At 44.3% G+C, this 19,312-nt stretch overlaps 1 protein-coding gene across 1 annotated transcript in view; it reads left to right on the plus strand.

Moving 5' to 3' along the window:
• The window catches only part of LOC128661355 (gastrula zinc finger protein XlCGF66.1-like), a 158,523-nt gene extending 145,193 nt beyond the window's left edge, over positions 1 to 13,330 (plus strand). Inside the window, exons 7-9 of the mRNA XM_053715619.1 lie at positions 12,705 to 12,824; positions 13,120 to 13,233; positions 13,275 to 13,330. Coding sequence (XP_053571594.1) covers positions 12,705 to 12,824; positions 13,120 to 13,233; positions 13,275 to 13,330 — 290 coding nt within the window. The remainder of the gene's footprint in view (positions 1 to 12,704; positions 12,825 to 13,119; positions 13,234 to 13,274) is intronic.
• Positions 13,331 to 19,312: the final 5,982 nt, after the last annotated feature.

Below are 19,312 nucleotides of genomic sequence, written 5' to 3' on the forward strand. Positions count from 1 at the left end.
TTCTGCCTATGCTCCAGTATGCAACAACGAGGCGGACCCAGTGACTACACGGGCCCAAGCCCGGACGGAGCGAGAGCTCTCACCAGTGCGGGAGACACAGGTAAGACCTACCCCGACCTTGCCTGACAGGTTAGGCCCCATACCCTGGGACACCCCAGATGCTTTCGAGGCAGAGTCTAAGACTGACCCGACCTTACAAAAGTACCGGGAACGAGCAGAGACCGGAGGGGGCGGGGCAGATAACGAAACATTCTTATGGGAAAAAGGGAAACTATACCGCTGGACAGAGAAAAGGGGACAGCGTAGGCGACAGCTGGTAGTGCCCCACAAATACCGTCAAGAAATCCTCAAAATAGGCCACGACATCCCCTTAGCAGGCCACCTAGCCGTTACCCGTACCCTACACCGCATTACTCACACGTTCTTTTGGCCAGGGGTGCACGCTGACGTTAGAACTTACTGTAACACCTGCGATGTGTGTCAACGAGTAGGAAGGCGAGGCGATCACCCTAAAGCCCAGCTAGTAAATATGCCCATTGTAGAGGAACCCTTCAGCCGGGTTGCTATTGACCTAGTGGGACCACTGGCTACCCCTAGTCCCTCCGGTAAGCGATACATTCTTACCGTAGTGGACTACGCTACCAGGTACCCAGAGGCTGTCGCCCTATCCAACATACAAGCGGATACGGTAGCGAATGCACTAGTACAGGTGTTCTCCCGGGTAGGATTTCCAAAAGAAATCCTATCCGACCGAGGCACCCAATTTACGGCTGAATTGACCCAACAACTCTGGCAGGTTTGCAAAATTAAGTCCCTCCTGAGCTCCCCATACCACCCCCAGACGAACGGGCTGTGTGAGAGGTTCAATGGGACCCTCAAGCAAATGCTCAAGACGTTCACTCAGGAATACCGAGACTGGGAACGCTTCCTGCCGCACCTCCTATTTGCTTATCGGGAGGTGCCCCAGGAAACGACAGGGTTCTCTCCCTTCGAGTTGCTCTACGGAAGAAAGGTACGGGGACCCCTAAACCTGATCCGGGAGCACTGGGAGGGAGAGATGGAGGCTGACGGTGTCCCCATTGTGCCATACGTGCTGGAACTCAGGGACCGAATGGAGCAATTAGCCAAATCCGTGCGGGCTAATCTCCGGTTGGCCCAGAGAAGACAGAAAGTATGGTACGATCGGGGGGCCCGAAAGAGAATCTTCACCATAGGACAAAAGGTGTTAGTACTTAAGCCGGTGAAGACAGACAAATTGCAGGCGTCCTGGCAGGGTCCCTACCAGATCGTAGAGAAAAGGGGAGACACCACTTATGTGATAGCTAGCTGCCACGACAACAATCTTAGAAAGACATTCCATGTAAACATGCTCAAGGAATATTTTGAGCGACCAGAGAACATGACGTCCGTATGTTGTTCCCCTCAGGAAGACCCCGACAGTTTACCCATTCCAGACCTATTAGAAAAGAGCCTCCCCACAGGTATAGTGGCACAGGTTCAGATAGGGGACCGACTTAGCCCCACTGAAAGGGAGCAGCTCAACCAACTCCTCCAGTCCAAACACCTCACCTTCTCCCCGAAGCCAGGGTACACTACTTTAACCACCCACCAGGTAGATACTCCGGGACAAGCTCCCTTGCGCCAGGCTCCGTACCGAATCCCCGAAGCAGTTAGGACAGGAATGAAGAAGGAGATCGATGAGATGCTCCAGCTCAGGGTAATTGAGCCCTCCGATAGTCCCTGGGCCTCCCCAGTTGTCTTGGTGCCCAAGAAAGATGGGACCACCCGGTTCTGCGTAGACTATCGGAGGCTCAATGAAAATACCGTGACGGACGCTTACCCTATGCCCAGGGTAGACGAGCTACTCGATCGTATAGCCAGGGGAAATTACCTGACCACTATTGACCTCTGCAAAGGTTACTGGCAGATTCCCCTGGCCCCGGAGGCTATCCCCAAGTCGGCATTCGTCACCCCATTCGGCTTATATCAGTTTAGGGTAATGCCGTTTGGGATGAAGAATGCCCCAGCTACATTCCAGCGCTTGGTGGATAGGCTCCTGGATGGCTTCCAGAGTTTTGCTTGCTCCTACCTGGACGACATAGCGATCCACAGTGAGTCCTGGGAGGACCACTTAGCTCATGTGGGAATGGTTCTGGATCAGATCCGGGCTGCTGGCCTGACTCTGAAGCCAGAAAAATGCCACTTTGGGATGGCCGAGGTACAGTACCTGGGTCACCGGGTGGGGTGTGGAAAGCAGCGACCAGAGCCGGCCAAAATAGAAGCTGTCGCCAATTGGCCCACCCCCATCACTAAGACTCAGGTCCTAGCCTTCCTGGGCACGGCAGGGTACTATAGACGGTTCGTACCAGACTACAGCACACTTGCCAAACCCCTGACTGACTTGACCAAGAAGAACTTACCTCGACAGGTCCTGTGGTCTCCCCACTGTGAAACGGCTTTCCAGGCTCTCAAAAATGCTCTAATTAACGCTCCTGTCCTGGCGGCCCCAGCCCTTAACAAACGTTTTATCGTCCATACAGATGCTTCCATGTTCGGGCTGGGAGCCGTCCTCAGCCAAGTAGGCGAAGATGGAGGGGAGCATCCAGTTGCCTACATCAGCCGGAAGCTCCTGCCCCGCGAAGTCAGCTATGCAGCGGTCGAAAAGGAGTGTTTGGCTTTGGTGTGGGCATTAAAGAAATTGACTCCCTATTTATATGGTCAGGAGTTCACTCTGGTCACCGACCATAACCCGTTGGTGTGGCTGAACCGGGTCTCTGGAGATAACGGCAGGCTATTACGTTGGAGCTTATCGTTGCAACCCTTCAATTTCACCATTACTTACAGACCTGGGAAACAGAATGGCAACGCCGACGGGTTGTCCAGACAAACCGACCTCAGCCCCGCATAACCAGCGGTCTGGACAGCCTTAGTCTGCCCCGAAAAGGGGTCAGACCGTGTCTGCCAGAGTGTTACACAGAAAGGGAGCACTGTTACAGAAGCATTAGTTATTTTGTTGTGAAGAGCTTATTTCCCAGCAGCAATGCCTGAACCAGCAAGCCAGCGCCTAAGAAGGGCTCCAAGAAAACCGTAACAAGTATCATTTCATAAAGAGTTAACTCTTTTTTTTTCAGCTTTTAGAAACTATTGTCTAATTACACGTTTGCTGGCCTCAGCTCTAAGTTTAGTGATAACAAATCCCATTGTCTAATCACCTCTGGAGCCAGACTGCTAATTGATAAGATGAACTTGTAAATTTGTTATCTTAAGTACTGTAATCCTATTGTGGCCTGTCAAAGGACAGTGCTCTCTATCTAAATGTGTGATGGGGGATTTTGTGCTTCCCCCCCTCTCCCCCTGGGAGTGCCCTGTGTGCATGTAACCTTAATAAAAAGCAGGCTGGGCATCCCAGTCCTGAGTTCTTGTTTGACCCTCAATCGCAGCGTTGACTCGTTTTTGTGGGCAGAAGGGTATCCTAGCTGTACTGCAGCTAAGGGAGATTATTCTATATTTGCGAGACTCATATAGAATACTATGGAAAGCAGCTTCTCCCCTCTTTAGCAATAGGGATCCAGGCTACTAAGCGGTCCATCTCTCAGCGAGACTAAGGGTAACCGTAACAGCTTCATTGTTCCAACCTACCTCTGCGGCAAGCGTACGGAACTCAATAGCATACTGAGCAACAGATCTTGTACCTTGCTGAATGGACATCAGTCGTTGAGCAGCAGAGGAGGAGCGAGTCGGAACATCAAATACCCTTCGAAAGGAGGCCACAAATTTAGGGTAATTTGAAATCACAGGTTTATTAGTCTCCCACAAGGGATTAGCCCAGGCAAGAGCTGTGTCAGAGAGTGACGAGATGAGAAATCCCACCTTAGCTCTGTCAGAGGGAAACGCCTGAGGTAACATCTCAAAGTAAATGCCCACCTAGTTCAAAAACCCTCTGCACTGAATAGGATCGCCTCCATATCGCTGAGATAGAGGTGCAGAACCGGACATGCTTCTGGTAGGCATAGGTGCAGCAGCGGAAACAGGATCAGCCTTAACTTGCGGGACACTTTGGTCCAAATGTGTAGTGCGAGTCAGCAGGGTTTGCAGGGCTAGTGCAAACTGATCCAAGCAGTGATCTTGTTCATCCATCCTAGAAATAATGGCAGGTAAAGGTGGATTATTAGCACCATCAGGATTCATGGCCTTTCCATAATGTCAGGGTGCCAGGAATCGGACTGAGACGAGAAGTGCAAAAATAATCACACCTTTATTAATAGCAAAAAATAATAAAAAAGTCCACAAGTCAAATGACAAGCCAGGAGTCAAAACCAGAGCTGGTAGTCAGACGAGCCGAGTCAGGAGCCAAAGCGAATAGTCAGACGAGCCGGAATCAGGAACAAGGAAAACAGCAGAGTCAGGAACAAGCCAGGGATCAGGAACCAGGAAGGACGTCAGGCAGCCAGGTAATACACAGGAACTCTCACAAACAGTTCTGACACAACGCAAGGCAAAGCATACTGAACAGAGGCCCTTTAAATAATAAGTGATGACATCACAATTTTGAGACTGCATCCTGTGTCACATGGATGATGCACACCAGTCTGGCCATAAAATGAAGTATAGGAAATGAGCAGCACCCCCACAATGCACCATAGTCAGGAAGAGAGGTGAGTAAAATGGCTGCCAGCAGCACATGGCAAACAACAGGGAAAAAACCCTGACAGTGGGGAACCAAACCACAAATCTCTGGTGGAAATAAGAGGGAGGCCAATCGTGAGTGGTATTAGCTCACTTTTGGAGCGCCTGTCTGAATGGCTGGATTTTATTTTACAGACGATTGTAAATACTCTTAAGAGTCATTTAACTGATACGAAACATGTACTCAATCTGCTCTCAGATGGGACAGGGGCTTCACGTGGCTAACAGTTGATGTGAGGTCCCTGTATTCTAGTATCCCACACACAAAATGTTTACAAGCCTTAGAGTTTTTCCTAAACAGACCGTTTGGGTTTAATCAGTATTATGTGGAATATCTGTTGAGAGTGGCAGAATTTCTTCTGACTCACAATTATTTCGAATTCAGGCGGGTTTACATCTCCAGAGATGTGGAACGGCTATGGAGGGCGAAGTTTGCCCCCTGCTATGCCAACCTGTTCATGAGTTGGTGGGAGCTGTTCCACGTCTATGGAGGTGGAAACCCTCACGAAGTAGAAATAGTGTGGCATAAGCGTTACATTGATGACCTGTTTATCTGGAGAGGTAATGAGAAGAGTCTGTTGGACTTTGTCCAGGGCCTAAACGTCAATGACGCTGGAATTAGCTTCACCTGGGAGTCAGATAAGCAGGAGGTCAACTTTCTAGACATTACACTCAAGGGTGTTCATGGAGAACTAATAGAGACAAAGGTTTTTTATAAACCAATCTCTGGTAACTCCTTATTACACGCTAGGAGTTGCCATCCAGAAACAGTTTTTAAGACAGTTGCCAAAGGGCAGTTTATTTGCCTAAAGCGCAACTGCTCTAAGGAAAGTGTCTATCAGCAGGAAGCAGACAACCCTACGAAAAAGCTAAGAGAGAGAGGTTACTCGAATGGAGTTATAGAGCAGGTGAAAGGAGTAGTGAATAAGATTCAAAAAGAGAATCTACTAAAAAAACTAAACTAATAGCCAGAGAGCATCTATACGAAATATGGAAAAGGAAAGAAGCAATGTTATGTTTATAACAGATTACTCCAATCAGTATCAGGAAATATGTAAGATAGTGAAATCCCACTACAGCATGCTAGCAGCATATGATGGTTTGAAAGATGTAGTGAAAAGAGGCTGCAATTTTGCGTACCGAAAAACAGGTTCATAGGCAACATAATAGCACCCACAGAGTTGAAGCCTAGTACTTCTGAAAGTGGTTCTTTGTGGCTCAGATTTAATGGCACATACAAGTGTAATTTTGCGACTTGTAAAGCCTGTGAAAAAGTGAGACCAGTTTCAGTCCACTGTGACAGGAGAAAGCTTCTCTAAAAAGAATTGTCTGAAGTGCTGTTCAACATACATGATATATCTTAACACTTGTGTCGAATGTCAGCTACAATACACAGGCCTGACAACGAGGGAAGCAAGGACAAGGATGAAAGAGCAGATATTAAACAAGGAACGCTCACTTCTCTGTTAATTATTCATTTTACACAAGTACATAACAAAAGAACAGATAGTTTTGGACTATCATTGAACAGGTAAAAAACAAAAGAAGAGGTGGCAATAGGGCGGAAATTTTAGCAAGAAGAGAGATCTATTGGATCTTTCGTTTGAAAACTAGAGTCCCCAATGGACTTAATTCACAGTTTGATCAGATAAACTTCTGGTAATTTAATGACAGGCATATGTCCGTTCAGTAAAGAGAAAATGATGGCTTAACATGAGGTCAGTAGCTGCTAGATTCGCATTAGCGAATATCTGAACTCCAAACTGGGTTAAGCCGGGCTAATCCCATAGTTACATGCTCCCGGAAAGGGCTATTTATCCTATTTAAATGAAAGTATAAGTCCTGATTAAAGGCCATTGATAATGTACTAACGTATGTTCAAACCTAGGTTTGAGTGTGGCTTTTAGAAAAAAGATACTCCGGAATACATAGGAAGAAAAAAGAACTTGGAGTACCTTTATCTCTATCCTATATTACCATTCTTAGTTAGATGGTGTAAGGATAGAGTAAGTGGTTATACTCTTATAGGGACATTTGTTACATATACAATAGGTTATAGGAGGTTAAATGTGACAAGGGAATAATGATATCTTTGGTGTTACATAAGTATCTAGCGAGGTTCATAGGAAGGGATATGAAATAGTTAATCACCTGTCATATCTGTATTGGTGGAATATGGACCAATCAAACAGCTAGGGTTGGTTTTTAAGGAAGCACTATATCAATGCTTTTAAGTGGCTTGGAGTACGGCGTTAAGCCGAAACGTGTCAGCCGTTACAGTGTCCTAACTGGGGGAACTTTGCTTCACATCCCCTTGATGTATGCTGAATATGTTTTTTTTTAACTATCGGAATAAAGTTGGTTTTATCGCAGATCCAGTGCTCCTTTCTTCATTCTGTCTGCGGCTACCTCCTCTGGCTTTTACTGGTAGGCCTTCAGCATGTTCACATGAAAGGTCCGGCAGACCCGGTCATCTGAACATTTGGCTTCCAGGTAGGTAGTGTCACAAAGTTGCTCTATTACTCGGTAGGGTCCCTGCCAAGCGGCCTTCAGCTTGTCGGTCTTGGTCAGCTTCAGGGCCAGGACCTTCTGCTCCTCTTCTAAGGTGTAGTTACAAGTATTACTGTCGTACCACCGCTTCTGTCTACCTTGGGCGACCTGAAGGTTCTCACACACTCGGGTGGATATGTCCTTCAGTCGGTCCCTGAATTCCAGGACGTACCCTACAATGGAGAGTTCCTCCTCCCCAACTGATCTCCCATCGAGCTCTAAGCAGGTTTGGGGTCCCCTCACCCTCAGGCCATACACTAGCTCAAAGGGGAAAACCCAGTAGATTCCTAGGGCACCTCCCTGTAAGCGAACAGGAGGTGCGGCAGGTATCTATCCCTGTGAGAGGGCGAGAATGTCCAAAACAGCTCCTTCAGTGTCCCATTAAACCTCTCGCACAATCCGTTGGTCTGGGGGTGGTATGGAGTGCTTGGCAGGGGTCTTATCCCGCAAAGCTGCCATAGCTGCTGTGTGAGCTCAGCAGTAAACCCCTTACCCGAGATAATTTTCCGGGGAAAACCCACTCTGACAAAGATCCAGAGCATTGGCTACAGTCTCCGCTTGGATGTTGGCCAGTGGGATTGCCTCCGAGTACCAGGTAGCGTAGTCCACTACCGTCAGTATGTATATCTTTCCCGAGTGACTGGAACGGGGCAATGAGCCGACGATGTCAACAGCTATCCTGCGGAATGGTTCGTCAATGATAGGAAAGGAATTTCCTGCCAGGGGAATATATTGCCCTATGCGTAGCAGGTCGTACCGATACTTCTGCGGTACCACCAACTGTCTCTTGGGCATCTGCTTCATCCCCCCACCCTCGGTAACCCGGTACAGAAGTTCTCTGTCCCACTCAAAGCGGTCCCCTCCTAATCCCCCTGGGTCGGTCCTTGCCCAGGCTCTGTTGGGCGCTAACGTCGGTAGCTTAGCGTCTCCTGGGAAAAGTCTGAGGGGGAAGCCTAGGAAACAGGGTAGACAGTTGGGGTAGTAGTCAGGTGGGGGTGGCTTACCTGGGTCCCCAGGTTGAGTGCGGCAGCTGGGAGCCTGGCTTGTTGGTGGGTGGTGACTGGGTAAGTATCCATAGGACCATCCATAATGGAGGATGCAAGATGCCCCAAGTCATTACCCAACAAGACTTCCGCCGGCAAGTGGGCCATGATTACCACTTCAACAGCACGGGATCCGGCACCCCAATCTAGGTGAACCCATGCTGTGGGGATCCGGAGCACCTTACCCCCTGCCACACGAACTGTAATGGATTTCCTCGTCTGGTCCGAACTGGTGACCAGGTGTGGCTGGACAAGAGTAATGGTGGCTCTGCTGTACCGTATTCCTTGGGCCTGCCGGCCGTTGATCCATGCCGGCTGGAGATGGTGCAGCTGATTGTTGCCAGCTGCCGCTGCAGAAACCCAAATTCTTCTTCGGCCAAGGCGGCGGTGTCCGCTGTGCTTCCTGACTCAAAGTAGTGAGCCGCTCCTCTGTACTTCCCAGCTGGTGCCCTAGTCCAGTTGGGTTGGGGCGGATTCTTTGGGCAATTGGACCGTTCATGGCCCACTTGATCACACCTGTAGCACCGGATTCCTGTCTTCCAAGGCGGACTGTGCCCAGAAGAGCAGAGGGGTGGCGGTGGGTAACTAGAGACCGAGGAGGTGCCGGAGTTGAGCAGGTTGTTGAACGGGGTTCGGGTCGAACCGTGTGTCGGGCATCCAAGAATTGGTCTGCCAGGACAGCAGTTTGATCCACTGTCTCAGGTTTCCGGTCCCTAACCCATTCTCGTACCTCCGGCGGGGTGTGGTCATAAAAGTGTTCCATAAGGATGAGCTGGGAGGCTTTGGCTAAGGTGGTCACTTGGCAACCCGAAAACCAATAATCCAGGGGGCGGGTGAACTGGTGGTTCTACTACGTAAAGGGTTGCCCCTCTCTTCTCCTCAGGCTCCAGAACTTCAAACTGTGAGCCACAGGGGTGATGGCATACCTAGCCAAGATGCGCTCCGTCACCCGCTTATAGTCTCTGTCGGCATCAGCGATGCCCTGCAGTTCGCACTGGGTCTCGAATACCTGCATGTATCAATTGATCTCTTCCTCTCCGTCTTTAAAGGCACGGAAAGCCTCATGGCGTAACTTCTTATGAGGGGAAGCGGACCTCAGGTCGGCCGGTGCGGTTCCCTCCATAGTTTTCTGGACCTCCAGTATTTTGAGGCGTGTAGTGTCCGCAATACTCTGCGTGATGATCTCCTGCGGTGGGGTGGTCCCATAGAGTGCCAGTCGTCACTGGATCTCCTGCTGGACCTCGGACATCTTAGTCCTATTGGTTGAGTCGCTGGTCCGGTCACTTCCCCCGGGTGCTGCTGCCCTCACTAGCCTGATCGCTGGCTCGATCACCTTCCATTAGCTCAGTGATGATCACTGCCTTGGATTTGTTGCTGGCCACCTATCCACGGGCTTCCAGCAAGTCTTTAAGAGTGCACTTCTTAAGTTCGGATTACCGCTGCACCATCCGAAAAAGGCTTTTTTGTTGTTTTGGATGTTCCAGGTAGAAGGAAGCATCCCACCGCTGCCAACCAGTGTTGACGGACTCCGGTTACCCCGACTAGGTAGCTCCGCCAAAGGGGTCCTTCCTTAGCCTGGAACCTGTAGCTGTAAAGTGGGATAAGTGATTTTAGCAAGAGCCCACCCTAATAACCAGACAAAACCAGTATTAAGGTGAAACACGAACAGACTTTATTGGGAAAACACACTGTTTATATACACACTGGACATCTTGATAAGACCCTTATCTGATCCAAAGATCTCCCGCCATTCCCGCCCCTCCAGGGGCTGGAGCGGCAACTGGTCAAAAGGTACCCGGTCAGCCTGCAGTAGAGAACCAGTGGTAGGAGGGGCTCAAAACCCTGAGTTCCAAAGGGAGCTCCCTCCTGGCAATCACCCCAATCCTTACCCCCAAAGGGTGGTACAATCCCCTAAAAGAGTAGAGCTCTAGGTTAAAGGGGGTCCGGAGCGACCTAGGTTAAAGCTCAGCGGGGATCCCTAGCTCGTCTAACCGGCGATGAGTTCCATAAGTGACCGGCCGGCTCGCGGTAGGTGGGAGAAGGGGAAAGCAAATGCAATAAGGGGCAGAAAACAAGAAGGGGAAGGTGAGGCAAAACATAATAATCAAGCAATTTAGTGGTGGAGGTAGCCTTGGCAGCTTGATATCCGTGACATCTACTATCTATTAAAGTTTTTAAATTTTCCAAGGGTTTTAGTATTTGTTGTTGTGTTGATGCTAGTTGAGCAATTTTATAAAATGTTACAACTTCTCCAATTCTGTAAGAACTTTATTTATTGTATTTTCATATTTATATATTGTGCATAATTGGACATTTAAGACAAAGCCACCATTCTCAGTGCTGATGCTGACATTTGGGTCTCTCATACTTGTCCCTTTACCTGCCAGTGCCAAGTAAAATATGAACATGAAATAGTTTAATTGATGCAGATGCATCTATTCTGAACATTTGTAGCTATTTCCAGTAATAGGAAAGCTTTGCCCATGTTCTTTGGATATAGACTCTCTGATTAATTCTTGCTCACAGGATCTACATACATTGCACATACAGGACACATACAGACAGCATACAGTAGTACTCAGACACTGTATGCTGTCTGCAAGTGCACTATATGACTGAATACTACTGTAGGCTGTCTGCATGTGCACTGTATGGCTGAGTACTGCTGTATGCTGTCTGCATGTGCACTGTATGGCCGAGTACTGCTGTATGCTGTCTGCATGTACATGGTATGGCTGAGTGCTAATGTATGTTGTCTGCAAGTGCACTGTATGGCTGAGTACTACTGTATGCTGTCTGCATGTGCACTGTATGGCTGAGTACTACTGTTTGCTGTCTGCAAGTGCACTGTATGGCTGAGTACTACTGTACGCTGTCTGCATGTGCACTGTATGACTGAGTACTACTGTAGGCTGTCTGCATGTGCACTGTATGGCCGAGTACTGCTGTATGCTGTCTGCATGTGCAGTGTATGGCTGAGTACTACTGTATGCTGTCTGCAAGGGCACTGTATGGCTGAGTACTGCTGTATGCTGTCTGCATGTGCAGTGTATGGCTGAGTACTGCTGTATGCTGTCTGCATGTGCACTGTATGGCCGAGTACTGCTGTATGCTGTCTGCATGTGCAGTGTATGGCTGAGTACTACTGTATACTGTATGCAAGTGCCCTGTATGGCTGAGTACTACTGTATGATGCCTACATGTGCACATGCAGACAGCATATAGTAGTATTCAGCCATACACTGCACATGCAGACAGCATACCATGGCAGAAAGTGAGGCCATTTTAGCTACATTTTTTCATAGTTGTATATGGCTAGAAACTAACATGAATCCATTTTATCTATATACTCCATAGTTGCTAATTTGCTGTATTTTTATAGTTATATGTTTAGCTATTCACTTGCCATTGTCAATGTCATTTCCCCCTATTATGTTTAGCATAGAGACCTAATAGTATGCACTTTGCGTTGTTTTGGCTGATATATACTTAGGTAGGGGAAGCTACTCCTTATATTTTTCATATAAGCCAGCTTTTAATTGATGCATGATGTATTCCACTTTTTTAATGTTATTGTTGTAACTCTGGAATGTATAAGAGCAACAAGGCTGTAGATGAATTTCACATATCTGGTCTGTCATGGTTTTCAGATTTTTTAGGGCCAGCCTGCTGTACATACATTCCCTTTAATCGTCTCTAAAGCAAATATCCCATTTTATATCAACAGTGTTGATATAAAATAGTATATTTACTTCAGAGAAGTTTAAAGGGAATGTGTGTTTGTTTTTGTGAGACAACTCAGACCTGGGTTCCTCCCTGTTTATACTTGCAGGCTGAAAAAATGTGGATTTAACTTGGTGTTTGCTTATTTTCAATCTGTTTTTAATCAAAGGGTAAAAAAAGACATTTTTGTTAGCAGTCCAGTTTATTATACTGCTCTATTTTAGGCATTTAATATCTGAGCACTGATTTAATTTTGATTGACTCACATCATCCCAGTGTAGGAGACGTGACTAATATAGAGGCTCAGATGTGAAGTGCCTAAAATGACAGCTGTTTAAGAAACTGGACCTTTTTTAGAAAAACACCCAAAACCTTTATTTTAGGTATGTGTATATATTTTAGCTTATACTATGTATTGTCTATGCCTTCTTAATAAAACCTACATAAAAATTACTTATTTAAAGTATACAGATTGTCATTGTATTTAATTTAATATTTATATTATTATATATTTAAGTGCTGCCCAGTTGTCAGGTCGTGTAAAACATTTGTTGCTCAGAGCAGTAACAGGTCTGCACAGCTGTAAAAAAAAATTGAACATTGAATGTAGGGGGCTGACTAAATCAGAACAGTTTATATATTCTCTTTATAAAATAATTATGTAATTAATAACATTACTCCCATTGTGTTTCTTATTGACAGGTGAATTCACAAACTGCAATAATCTTAGTCATGATCAGAGTGCAGATGCTTCTTTACATCTTCTTCAAAATCAAAGAAGCCACGTGGGAAATGTGATTTCTGAAGAAAACATTTCCCACAGTCAGAAATATGAAAATGCTTTCTCTCCTGTATGAGTTTTCTGATGTGCAATAAGAGTTGATTTCACAGTAAAACATTTCCCACAGTCAGAACATGAAAATGCTTTCTCTCCTGTGTGAATTCTCTGATGAACAATAAGATTTGTTTTATAGTTAAAATATTTCCCACATATAGAACAGGAAAATGGTTTTTCTCCTGTATGAATTTTCTGATGAGCAACAAGATTTTGTTTACGGTTAAAAAAATTACCACATGCAGAACAGGAAAATGGCTTTTCTCCTGTTTGAATTTTCAGAGGTTTATAAAGATGTGATTTCTGAAGAAAATATTTCCCACATTCAGAACATACATCTTTATAAACCTCTGAAAATTCATACAGGAGAAAAGCCATTTGCCTGTTCTACATGTGGTAAATTTTTTAACCGTAAACAAAATCTTGTTGCTCATCAGAAAATTCATACAGGAGAAAAACCATTTTCCTGTTCTATATGTGGGAAATGTTTTAACCCCTTAATGACAACTGACGTACCAGGTACGTCATGCATTAACTTACAGTTAATGACAATAGACGTACCTGGTACGTCAGTTGTCTAAGAGAGTGCTGGAAGCGATCGCAATCGCTTCCAGCAGCTCTCAGGGTATTGCAGTGATGCCTCCATATGGAGGCATCCTGCAATACCCTTTCAGAAGACTCCGATGCAGAGAGAGCCACTCTGTGGCCCTCTCTGCACCGGTAGCGATGGTGCCGGTTCGTTGGTGGGTGGGAGCGCAACAGGGAGGCGGGTGGGCGGCCCATCGCTACCCGGCATCCGGCTCCTGTAAGTGCAGTGTGCACGCCGGGTGCCGGGAGCGTGCGGGGGCGCGCATGCGCGCGCGATTAGCTACCCACTGACACCAATGAGGAGGGAAGAGGGGGGAAAAAATAAATATATAAGGATCTGGGAGGGGGAGGGGGTTGGGGTATTGTGGGGGGCTGCTACACTACAGAAAACATTTAAAAATGGCAAAAAAAGATAAAAAAAACACTTGTTTTTGGGGCAAATTGGGTACTGGCAGACAGCTGCCAGTACCCAAGATGGCGGCAATTAGGTAGGGGAGAGGGTTAGAGAGCTGGGGGGGGGGGATCATGGAGGTTGGGGCTAAGGCAGGAGTCCATCACAGCTAAAACATTTTATTTTTTTTTATTAAAAAAAAGAAAAACTCCTTTTATTTAGTACTGGCAGACTTTCTGCCAGTACTTAAGATGGCGGGGACAATTGTGGGGTGGGGGAGGGAAGAGAACTGTTTGGGAGGGATCAGGGGGTGGGATGTGTCAGGTGGGAGGCTGATCTCTACCCTAAAGCTAAAATTAACCCTGCAAGCTCCCTACAACCTACCTAATTAACCCCTTAACTGCTGGGCATAATTTACGTGTGGTGCGCAGCAGCATTTAGCGGCCTTCTACTTACCAAAAAGCAACCCCAAAGCCATATAAGTCTGCTATTTCTGAACAAAGGGGATCCCAAAGAAGCATTTACAACCATTTGTGCCTTAATTGCAGAAGCTGTTTGTAAATAATTTCAGTGGGAAACCTAAAGTTTGTGACAAAATTTGTGAAAAAGTGAACTTTTTTTTTTATTTGATGACATTTGGCGGTGAAATGGTGGCATGAAATATACCAAAATGGGCCTAGATCAATACTTTGGGTTGTCTTCTAAAAAAAAATATATACATGTCAAGGGATATTCAGGTATTCCTGACAGATATCAGGGTTCCAATGTAACTAGCGCTAATTTTGAAAAAAAGTTGTTTGGAAATAGCAAAGTGCTACTTGTATTTATGGCCCTATAACTTGCAAAAAAAGTAAAGAACATCTAAACATTGGGTATTTCTACACTCAGGACAAAATTTAGAAACTATTTAGCATAGGTGTTTTTTGGTGATTGTAGATGTGTAACAGATTTTGGGGGTCAAAGTTAGAAAAAGTGTGTTTTTTTTCAATTTTTTCCTCATATTTTATATTTTTTTTATAGGAAATTATAAGATATGATGAAAATAATGGTATCCTTAGAAAGTCCATTTAATGGCGAGAAAAACGGTATATAATATGCGTGGGTACAGTAAATGAGTAAGAGGGAAATTACAGCTAAACACAAACACTGCAGAAATGTAAAAATAGCCATTGTCATTAAGGGTAAGAAAATTGAAAAATGGTCCGGTCATTAAGGGGTTAACTATAAAACAAATCTTATTGTTCATCAGAAAACTCATACAGGAGAGAAAGCATTTTCATGTTCTGACTGTGGGAAATGTTTTACTTTGAAACAAACTCTTATTAGGCATCAGAAAACTAATTCAAAGAAATCTGTTTAACCTCCTGGTGAAGAGAGTGACACGTAGTTGTCACCCACACAATATCAAGTGCTGATGATGACTGCATGTTACACCCTGAGGCGCACAGTTTTGCAGTTGTTTGGAGGCTCCTTTTGCACCTCAAGCGTTTGAGGTGAGCCCAGGGTGGATTTGATTTAAAATCAATTTGATTTAATTCATGATTTAAATCACTAGTCAGTAAGACCAATTTAAATCATGGTTTTTATTTTTAGAATAATACATTTTCAGATTATTTTTTTCATTTATACCAGACCATTACTGATTTGGTTATATATCATATATATGCATAGATACATCACTGAAATAAATGCAATTATATGGAGGTGAAATATCTTCATTTTAATTGGTTAATCATTCATATTTGATCAACGTTTCACCTGTACTTTATTGGAAGGAGAAAAATTATTACAATAATAATAGAAATAGATTTTTCTTTCATGTAATTAGCAAGCGTCCATGAGCTAGTGACGTATGGGATATACATTCCTACCAGGAGGGGCAAAGTTTCCCAAACCTTAAAATGCCTATAAATACACCCCTCACCACACCCACAATTCAGTTTTACAAACTTTGCCTCCCGTGGAGGTGGTGAAGTAAGTTTATGCTAGATTCTACGTTGATATGCGCTTCGCAACAGGTTGAAGCCCGGTTTTCCTCTCAGAGTGCAGCGAATGTCAGAGGGATGTGAGAGAGTATTGCCTATTTGAAATCAATGGTCTTCCTCTAGGGGATCTTTTTCATAGGTTCTCTGTTATCGGTCGTAGAGATTTCTTCTCCTACCTCCCTTTTCAGATCGACGATATACTCTTATATACCATTACCTCTACTGATTCTCGTTTCAGTACTGGTTTGGCTATCTACTATATGTAGATGAGTGTCCTGGGGTAAGTAAGTCTTATTTTTTTGTGACACTCTAAGCTATGGTTGGGCACTTTATATGTAAAGTTCTAAATATATGTCTATAAACTTATATTTGCCTTGATTCAGGATAATCAGTATTCCTTTAAAATTCAGACTGTCAGTTTCATTATTTGGGATCATGCATTTCAATTTATTTCTCTTGTTAAGTGTATCCAGTCCACGGATCATCCATTACTTGTGGGATATTCTCCTTCCCAACAGGAAGTTGCAAGAGTATCACCCACAGCAGAGCTGCTATATAGCTCCTCCCCTCACTGCCATATCCAGTCATTCTCTTGCAACTCTCAACTAAGATGGAGGTCGTAAGAGGACTGTGGTGTTTTATACTTAGTTTATTTCTTCAATCAAAAGTTTGTTATTTTTAAATGGTACCGGAGTGTACTGTTTATCTCAGGCAGTATTTAGAAGAAGAATCTGCCTGCGTTTTCTATGATCTTAGCAGAAGTAACTAAGATCCTTTGCTGTTCTCACATATTCTGAGGAGTGAGGTAACTTCAGAGGGGGAATAGCGTGCAGGTTTTCCTGTAATAAGGTATGTGCAGTTAAAATATTTTTCTAGGGATGGAATTTGCTAGAAAATGCTGCTGATACCGAAGTAATGTAAGTAAAGCCTTAAATGCAGTGATAGCGACTGGTATCAGGCTTATTAATAGAGATACATACTCTTATAAAAGTGTATTTTAAAACGTTTGCTGGCATGTTTAATCGTTTTTTACATATGTTTGGTGATAAAACTTATTGGGGCCTAGTTTTTTCCACATGGCTGGCTTGAATTTTGCCTAGAAACAGTTCCCTGAGGCTTCCCACTGTTGTAATATGAGTGGGAGGGGCCTATTTTGGCGTTTTTTTGCACAGCAAAAATTACAGACACAGACATCCAGCTTCTTCCTGCATGATCCAGGACTTCTCGGAAGGGCTCAAAAGGCTTCAAAAGTCGTATTGAGGGAGGTAAAAAGCCACAGTAGAGCTGTGGAAGTTGTTGTGACTGTTTAAAAAACGTTTTTGTCATTTGTTATTCCGTTTTTGGTATTAAGGGGTTAATCATCCATTTGCAAGTGGGTGCAATGCTCTGCTAACTTATTACATACACTGTAAAAATTTCGTTAGTGTAACTGCATTTTTTCACTGTTATTTCAGAATTTGGGAAAATTTGTGTTTCTTAAAGGCGCAGTAACGTTTTTTATATTGCTTGTAAACTTGTTTTAAAGTGTTTTCCAAGCTTGCTAGTCTCATTGCTAGTCTGTTTAAACATGTCTGACACAGAGGAACCTACTTGTTCATTATGTTTGAAAGCCATGGTGGAGCCCCATAGGAGAATGTGTACTAAATGTATTGATTTCACCTTAAACAGTATAGATCAGTCTTTATCTATAAAAGAATTATCACCAGAGGGTTCTGTCGAGGGGGAAGTTATGCCGACTAACTCTCCCCACGTGTCAGACCCTTCGCCTCCCGCTCAGGGGACGCACGCTAATATGGCGCCAATTACATCAAGGACGCCCATAGCGATTACCTTGCAGGACATGGCTGCAATCATGAATAATACCCTGTCAGAGGTATTATCTAGATTGCCTGAATTAAGAGGCAAGCGCGATAGCTCTGGGGTTAGGAGAGATACAGAGCACGCAAATGCTGTTAGAGCCATGTCTGATACTGCGTCACAGTATGCAGAACATGAGGACGGAGAGCTTCAGTCTGTGGGTGACATCTCTGACTCGGGGAAACCTGATTCAGAGATTTCTAATTTTAAATTTAAGCTTGAGAACCTCCGTGTATTGCTTGGGGAGGTAGCTGCTCTGAATGACTGTAACACAGTTGCAATTCCAGAGAAATTGTGTAGGCTGGATAGATACTATAGAAAAAATAGGAGACAAGCGAACAGAAAGTAGAGCACTCGCAAAGGGAAACTAGTATAAGTGGCTATTCAGTGGGTATATAATATTAAAACTTAACATTTATTATTCAAAAAAAATGATAAAAAACTACTATATAAGTAGTGATTAATACTTAGATTAAAACACAAACAAATAGTAAACGGCTGTATATCCACAATGACCCCAGAATGTATACCATAGAAACTCAGAATAGAGTAGGAGGGATTTTTAGGCAGATATACACCAAAAAATGGTTCACGGATTGCACCAAAATCTATCTAAAAAAGAGGATTGACCTCAAACAAAATTATACTATCTAGTGCAATACTGGACCGGTGTAGGTCTGTCCAAAATATTCCCTATGACAAAATTAGTATAGTGACTAAGAGGGGAAGTGTAGGTAGCAAGATTCACATAGTCCATACATTCAGCATATTACACAGACCCATTTGTATAGGCAAGAGTGAAGTGTTCACAAACACAAATTAAACCAAAAATACGATCAATGAAAGGTAATATGATTCTATAGATATGTTAGAATAAAAACATTGACTAGTGAAATGTGACTTGCATAGTTACACTTAGTGGTTGATACAGCCGTAGGAAGAGTGCCTTGGTTTAATTTGTGTTTGTGAACACTTCACTCTTGCCTATACAAATGGGTCTGTGTAATATGCTGAATGTATGGACTATGTGAATCTTGCTACCTACACTTCCCCTCTTAGTCACTATACTAATTTTGTCATAGGGAATATTTTGGACAGACCTACACCGGTCCAGTATTGCACTAGATAGTATAATTTTCTTTGAGGTCAATCCTCTTTTTTAGATAGATTTTGGTGCAATCCGTGAACCATTTTTTAATGTATATCTGCCTAAAAATCCCTCCTACTCTATTCTGAGTTTCTTTGGTATACATTCTGGGGTCATTGTTGATATACAGCCGTTTACTATTTGTTTGTGTTTTAATCTAAGTATTAATCACCCTCCCCTGGTATTACTAGTCTATACTTCATTATATCAGATATTAGTATTATTGTCCCCAATTTGGGTGACTACCTTTATTGGTTAAATTGTGGTAAGCTAATACTTGACGGGGAATCATTAAATACAACTTCCATTACCACTATCCCTATCTTTATTATATAATGGATAGATACTATGCGGTGCCGGTGTGTACTGACGTTTTTCCTATACCTAAAAGGCTTACAGAAATTATTAGCAAGGAGTGGGATAGACCCGGTGTGCCCTTTTCCCCACCTCCTATATTTAGAAAAATGTTTCCAATAGACGCCACTACACGGGACTTATGGCAGACGG

This window comes from Bombina bombina, chromosome 5 (genome assembly GCF_027579735.1).
Source record: "Bombina bombina isolate aBomBom1 chromosome 5, aBomBom1.pri, whole genome shotgun sequence".
Taxonomy (NCBI): Eukaryota; Metazoa; Chordata; class Amphibia; order Anura; family Bombinatoridae; genus Bombina; species Bombina bombina.